The sequence below is a fragment of the Solanum dulcamara genome, chromosome 6 (assembly GCF_947179165.1).
Source record: "Solanum dulcamara chromosome 6, daSolDulc1.2, whole genome shotgun sequence".
NCBI classification, from domain to species: Eukaryota; Viridiplantae; Streptophyta; class Magnoliopsida; order Solanales; family Solanaceae; genus Solanum; species Solanum dulcamara.
The window spans coordinates 4,725,339-4,732,219 of NC_077242.1; the positions used below are offsets into that span (position 1 = coordinate 4,725,339).

Sequence of the window (6,881 nt, forward strand, 5' to 3'; positions counted from 1 at the left end):
CTATCAATTTCAGTACAAGGTACAAAATAATGTAGCAGAATATTTCCCAAAATTTAAGAGATTGTGAGATGAATTAGATTCTCTTAATGCCATTATATGCTGTATATGAGGGAATTTCTAATGAACCTAAATGATGTATAATATTCACTAACAAATATTGTTACACATGCCCTACTGTCAATCAAGAAGCATAAAATATAAAGAGATCTTTCATTTCTATGCCAAAGAACACAGTGCCACCTTCGTTATATATAATATAATAATTAACATATGATAATTGTATTAATGGACCATCACTAGATATGAAAATAGTAAAAATAAATGATTATTAATCTTTTGATTAATTATCCAAGAAGTGCACTTAAGAGTAAATTCCAAGTATCAACAACACCAGCCAAACACCAATGTGTACAATCCAAGTCCCTATGTCCACCATGCCCATAAACTGAAGGATGACCATCTGCTCTATACTGTGACAAATTTGTTATGTTCAATAAATAAACTGATTTATTCATGCCTTTCAATACTTTCTCTAGTACCAATTCTTCTTCATGAACTCCTATTGTGTTCTTCAATGGTAGCGTTACGCCTTGACACATGTTTGAACCTGAGCTCTCAGGGCTAATTTTGCAATTAAGTATCAATTGTCAGTGTATAAAACTTAGACGCGTATATATATTATTTCATGATAAATATCATAGTAATTAGTATAAATATTTTTTGAACTTACTTGTCATGGTCCGGAGAAATTCCTTGGAAAAATATTTTGGTTTTTGTGGTGTCTACTTCAGAATCTACCCATTTTGCCCATGTATTGAGTGCTTTCTCATATAGAATTAAACGAGGTGCATCTTTGTATGTAGAGTTGACATCTTGAACAAAATCCCAACTGCAATAGTAATCATAAAAATAATTTGTATGTAGAGGTGTATCTTTTTATTTTTTAATTTCTCATGTGTTACATTAAGTTAGCTTATGTTGTTACTCCATATTTGATATAGTAATACAATATAATAATAATGTAAGTATGTATAACATATAATTCACTTAAAAGGACCAAAAAGGCATATTTTAATTTCATAAAAAAAAATCAAAATTTATCAATAACTGAGGGACCAAAAATATAATATTATTATCCCAAATTCTTCAAGGATCTAACTTACATATAGTAACTGTATCATGTAACATTTAGCTAGTACTTGCTTTATATTTAGGTTATCAATCTTATTTATTAGGAAATATAGTTATTTTTTAGACGATCTGAATTATCTAAAAGCTTGAGAATCGTAAATGTGTGAGAGGAGGGAGAACTTACGGTTGTTTCCTTCCAGTATGAAGCCACCAATGCCAAGAATCAAATATGAGAACATCCATTTCTTTCCATTGAGATGCTGAACTGAGAGAATCCAGCTCTAAAATTCGACTCCCATTGTTCTCCGTTCTAATGTCTACCAGAAAAGCATTTCGGTACATCAAATACGACGTGTTGTACTTCTGCGACGACGTTTTCAAGATTTAAAATATACGTATAATTAGTGAAAAGGTTATAAATATGGCTTAGAAAAAAATCAACCAATATTAAGAATTGAACTAAAGTTTTAATCAAGAAAAAGAAGGAAACAACTTTTCAATTTAGAAAGTGCTACATATTTGATCTCAGTTTCAAAATACTCTCTCCGTCTTATTTTAGTTGTCAGGTATATTAAAAATAGTTGTCCTAAATTAGTTGTCAATTTAAATAATCAAGCAACAATTAATCACTTTTTTCTTCTCTACTCTTAGTAATTAAGTCATTTTGAAATGTGAAAAAAGTTATTACTACAATTCTACTCTATTACGTACTACAGTTTTCAGAAAGGCCATTTTAAAGTTACAAGACTACTTCTTGTTAAACTTTTGGTATTCCTTACCTATCATTTAATACTTAACACATCAATCAATGATATTTAATGTATATATTTAGCAATCCATTAATAGAGACTAATTCGCGTAATGATTGAAGAATATTTTTATCAGGGTTATATTAGTCAAATTGCATCTCTTATTAATTTTTCTTAAGGATTGTGCAATACCTTATCCTGAAAACTAAAATGGGACGGAAGGAGCATTTTTCATGTTTCACTCTCGGGAGTCAATTTGATTAATTATCAGAGCTGATTAAATTAATTCAATAGTTTAAAATAAAATTTTTTGATATTCAAAAAACTACAAGAAAAATACTATAAGTTCTTCTCATATCATATAGTGAAAACATGCATCTTAAATTAGTGTTAGTCAAAATTTATGTAATTTAACTTTCGTAAAATGTGACAAATATTTTGAGACGGAAGGAGTAATATTTTAAGAAGAAATAATATAATGTACCGGGAAAGTGAAGATAGAAGTGCCTCCAATCCTTTTGGAAATATATTTAGCTTGTGGATCAGCAGCATGAAGCATACAAGTTAGAGATTGCCATTGATTTAGGCTTATTGAATCTCCAACAAACATTATCTGCTTCCCCTTTAATTTCTTTTGAAATTCTGTAGCATTAAACCTACCAAAAAGAAATAACAAATTAATTAAGGACATACATACATATATTTAATTTAAGATCGGACGACAAGATTACGAAAAGTGAAGTTGTGTTTGAACACGAATTTCACATGAAAAAAGAAAAAACAAAACTTTGTAAGTGAAAAAAGAAATTGTTCAAACTTGAGAAACTTATTTTAAAAAAATTAACCAAAAAAATTGTTCTAATTTATAACCAAACAATATTTTTTGAAGAAAATAAATAAATAAAAGATTCTATGTTCAAATAGTCATATTACAAATTTCTAATAAGATCAAAGACTTCTAACAAAGTGCATCTTTTCCCCCAAGGAAAATTGGATGTTCTGTTCATTTGACATTTAAAAAATAAATCTTTTTTCCTTCTTAATTTCATTATCTTAATAAACAAATAATTAATTAAATCAAATAAAGCACAGACAATTGCACATGATAAGCCAGCTTGGAAAATCTTAAACTATATTAGAGTGTTGGATTTGCATACGTTGTTTTCTAGCTTTTGTCCAAAAGTCTTCTATCTGCCCAAGCCATTATATATGTGGCATGTGAAATGTGATGATTTCAGAATTTTTATCTAATAAAGAGAATCCCAAACTTGGAAATAAAGTCTCTTTAAAGTCTAAAGTCTAAAGTCTCATAACAAACTAGCCAGAAAATACAAACTAAAGAAAAAACCAAAAATAGAATGTCCACAAGTCTCATGATTTTTCTCAATTAAGAAATTATTTACTTATGATTAATCTTAGAAAAATGAGAGAAACTTTTTCAATAATAGTATTGGAAAGAAGACGTTTGACCATGATTTTTGTTTTCTAGAGTTCACGCATTTGGCTATAAAGTTTCAAAATTCAACTTGAAATTAAATTTCAGAATTTTCAAGATTTTGAAAAATAATAAAAAAAATGTTTTCATTTTTTTCATTCTAAATTGCTCACAAAAAATCAAAAATAATTCTAATATGTAATTATAATCAAACACAACTTCAATTTTCTAACATCGTGGGTAAGATGTATCTCTCGAGCATCCCATCCAACAATTAACTAAAAGCATGCACGTTATTATCCAATTAGCTGGCAATGATCCCCCAAAATTGATGACACCAAACACATTTGGTCCTACAATCTTGTGACTTTTCTTTTTAAAAAAATAATCTTTAAAATACATTTAAAAACAAATACTAGCAACATACCTCTATTTCATATTAACTGAATTTTTATTTTTTTTTCACGTGAATTTTTCAAAATTCAAGATAAATGTTTGAATTTTTTTTTATTCTTGTCCTTCATTTACATTTTTAGGTGATAAGTTCAAGAAAATTAATTGCATTTTATTTTGAATTATTTCTATTTTCAAGAATAATTTGACAATTACTAAAAGAGAAAAAATAGAAACTGATTTTCAATTTATGTCCTAATTTTTTTTTCACAAATTTAATTAATATGAAATAAAAAAAGTACGTCCTAATGGAGTAAGTAAAAAAATAAACACAAAACGGAGTAATTAATATTTTTTTCTCTTTTTTTTTTTTAAAAAAAATAATCAAGAAAGGCAAACAAACAGTCACGGGTTAAAACTTAATACGTTTCCACTCTAACATTGGAAGTTGTGCAGACAGCTACGTAGAAAACAAAGGCAATACATAAAACATAACCCCCTTCCCCCCTACACAAACCCTTCACTCTCCGATCTCATTTTAACTGTCGTTTTAGTTAAAAAAATTCTCATACCAACACTATACAATAATAACACAGTCAAGTGAAGTCTAAAAAAAATAAAAATATAAGTATATAGACCTTATAAGAAATGAAACCTATAATTGAAGAACACAAGGGTACCTGGGTAAATTGCACTCATTGGGCTGCCATCTATATTTAAGATAATCTTTATCTACCCTTCCATTCTTCAAACAATCAAATTGTTTTTCAATAAATGGACAAATAGATGAATTATAAAGAGGATAATCATCATCATAAACCCAATTCCCTTTGAATAGATCACAGCCATTGATTTCCAATTGGTTCACATCATTGATCATGAATTTCCCATATACATTATTGCTCAACAATATGGAAAGAAGAAGCAATAGAGAAAACATGGTTTTCTTTTTCTTATTCTTGAATTATTTCTGCTTACTTTTAAAAAAATGCGAGGAGAAAATAATATATGAAGTGAAGTGAAGGATATATATAAATGGGGTGATAGATTTTGAGAATATTATATATTAATTGCAATAATTAATGGGAAAGAGAAGAAAAGAGAGAATTAAAGAAACGCTGAGAATGTGATAAAGAAATTTAAGTATGAAAAAGAACGGTTCACGTGTTAATTAGAGTGACACTTTTACCAACCTATGGAATGGTTCGAGATTAAAGATATCTCGGATTTGAGTCTCTTAGAATAAAAATATTTTATTAGTAAAGTTATTCCTAGAAATGATTCTTATAATGTGTGAATTGAAATTCAATCGAGACTCAATATGAATATCGAAATAAAAAATCAAAAAGAAAAGAAAGAAATGATACTTTTGATCCAAATTAACACCTAATTTAGCACATAGACTAGTAGGTTTTTTGATGGAAAAAAAAGGGTAGCAGTTTTGTTTATTAATAACCAATTAAGAATATGTAACAAAGAAAGATGATGGGTAAAGGCGAAAAGAGTATGGAGTGAATTTAAAACTATTGTATCTAATTATTATGTAATTGGGTTGGAGATTATGTAAACAGAAAGTGCATGATATATGATGGACTATGATTTGTTAATAATTCTAATTATTGGAAGATTGAATTAGTTTTAAAAAATCCTTTCAAACACCAAAATATTTTGTGTAAGAACTTCAATAAGTTGTAAATCCTTTTGTTGTCTAATTAATTACCATATCTCAAATAATTGTGAAGTGTTTTTTTTCCCAATATATATTTCTACTACACGGAATTAAAGTACTTCTACAAATTACACTCGCATGTAAAAACACTCATTAGAGACTTGGGTGTGTTTGGTATTAATGAAAATGCTTTACAAGAAAACATTTTTATTAGAAAATATTTTTTCTCAAAAGTAAGTGATTTTCTTTTTTATTTTATGTTGGTTGGTAATTAGTTAAAAAAATAATTATCCCAAGAGCATTTAGGTATAATTTAGAAAATACTAGAACGCCAGATCAGACTCCCCCCTTTAACACGCACTGGCCTTTATCCTAACCCGACAAGAAATCCAATTTGAACCCAACATCGACCTGAGACACCACCTTGACTCGTGACCTGACCCCTGACCTCGACCTCAACCTCGATTTAAATTTGATCCTTGATCAAACTTTGTCCCAACGCTAACTCCGGAACCAAAAACTTACCCTAGCACCCGACTTGAGACCTAACGTTGACTCAAGACTTGAACCTAACCCTGATCCGAAATGATATCGTAGACCCGATTACTAGACAAAATTCGACTTTGAGCCCGAGATGGGGTTAGGATCGGGTGTATTTTCTGAGTCAGGATCAAGGTCGAGAGTCAGGTCTTGGATCAAGCTCGAAATTAGGATCTAATAGGAATTTGTTCCCATGTTCGGGTCGAGAGTCTTGTCCCATGTTAGAGTTGTGAGTCTGTCAGGGTCAGGGTCTTCTAGTCCTGGATTTGGGTCGAAAGTCGAATTTCGAGTCAGAATTGGAGTCGAATCTCAGGTCAGAATGAGAAGTCAGATCTTGAGTTGGATAGCAAAGTTGAAAAAGAGTTTAAATTACATGTTTTGTCATCAAGATAATTTTTAGAAGAGTTAAGATTTAAATGTTTTTAAAAAAATTAAACAAGAGAAATGAAAAACTTGCTTTTTATTCTTTGGTCAAAGTCACATGCCTTGTTTGGCTTCACATCCGCGACCGCAATCTGTCACATTCACCTTCTTGGTTAAATTTTAGCGGAATGATTCTAAAGATTTCCTAAATTTGGTCCGTTTAGTTCAAAGTTTTTTAATTATTAAGATAAATGAAACATTGTATATATAGTAATTAATCGTTAAATATTTTTTTTTTGTAAATTGATTTTTCAATTTTTTCATCCCCACACATCTAAAGAGAGTATCGTCACTTTCTTTGCCATATCAACGTCTAAGAGGTAGAGGCTATCAAATAGCCAAGCCCATATCATAATTAATACTACTGATAATTAAAAATGATAAATTTATATATAATTTTGTAAAGTAAAGAAGATGAAGGGTGAATATATATGGAGTAGAAAGGAAGTTTGTTTCGTTTTGAAATGACATTTTTATAATTAATGGCATGATGAGTCTTTTCTCAAACGAAAATGTCATAGATGAGTTAAACTTTTAACAG

General features: G+C 29.2%; 1 protein-coding gene across 1 annotated transcript; it reads right to left on the minus strand.

Moving 5' to 3' along the window:
- Positions 1-191: 191 nt before the first annotated feature.
- Positions 192-4,839, minus strand: LOC129892088 (protein trichome birefringence-like 43). Its single transcript, XM_055967631.1, has 5 exons — positions 4,389-4,839; positions 2,365-2,536; positions 1,316-1,494; positions 731-889; positions 192-621 (listed from the first exon to the last, which is right to left on the minus strand). Exons 1-5 carry the CDS (start codon positions 4,646-4,648, stop codon positions 345-347), a joined length of 1,047 nt encoding a protein of 348 aa, XP_055823606.1. The 5' UTR covers positions 4,649-4,839; the 3' UTR covers positions 192-344.
- Positions 4,840-6,881: the final 2,042 nt, after the last annotated feature.

Excerpts from the sequence above, each read along its gene's own strand:
- LOC129892088 (XM_055967631.1), bottom strand. The coding sequence starts at position 4,648 with ATGTTTTCTCTATTGCTTCTTCTTTCCATATTGTTGAGCAATAATGTA. Across the intron at positions 2,537-4,388 it reads AATGAGTGCAATTTACCCAG|GTTTAATGCTACAGAATTTC; the intron begins GTACCCTTGTGT and ends TCTTTTTGGTAG. Across the intron at positions 1,495-2,364 it reads CTTCTATCTTCACTTTCCCG|AAGTACAACACGTCGTATTT; the intron begins GTACATTATATT and ends ACGTCGTCGCAG.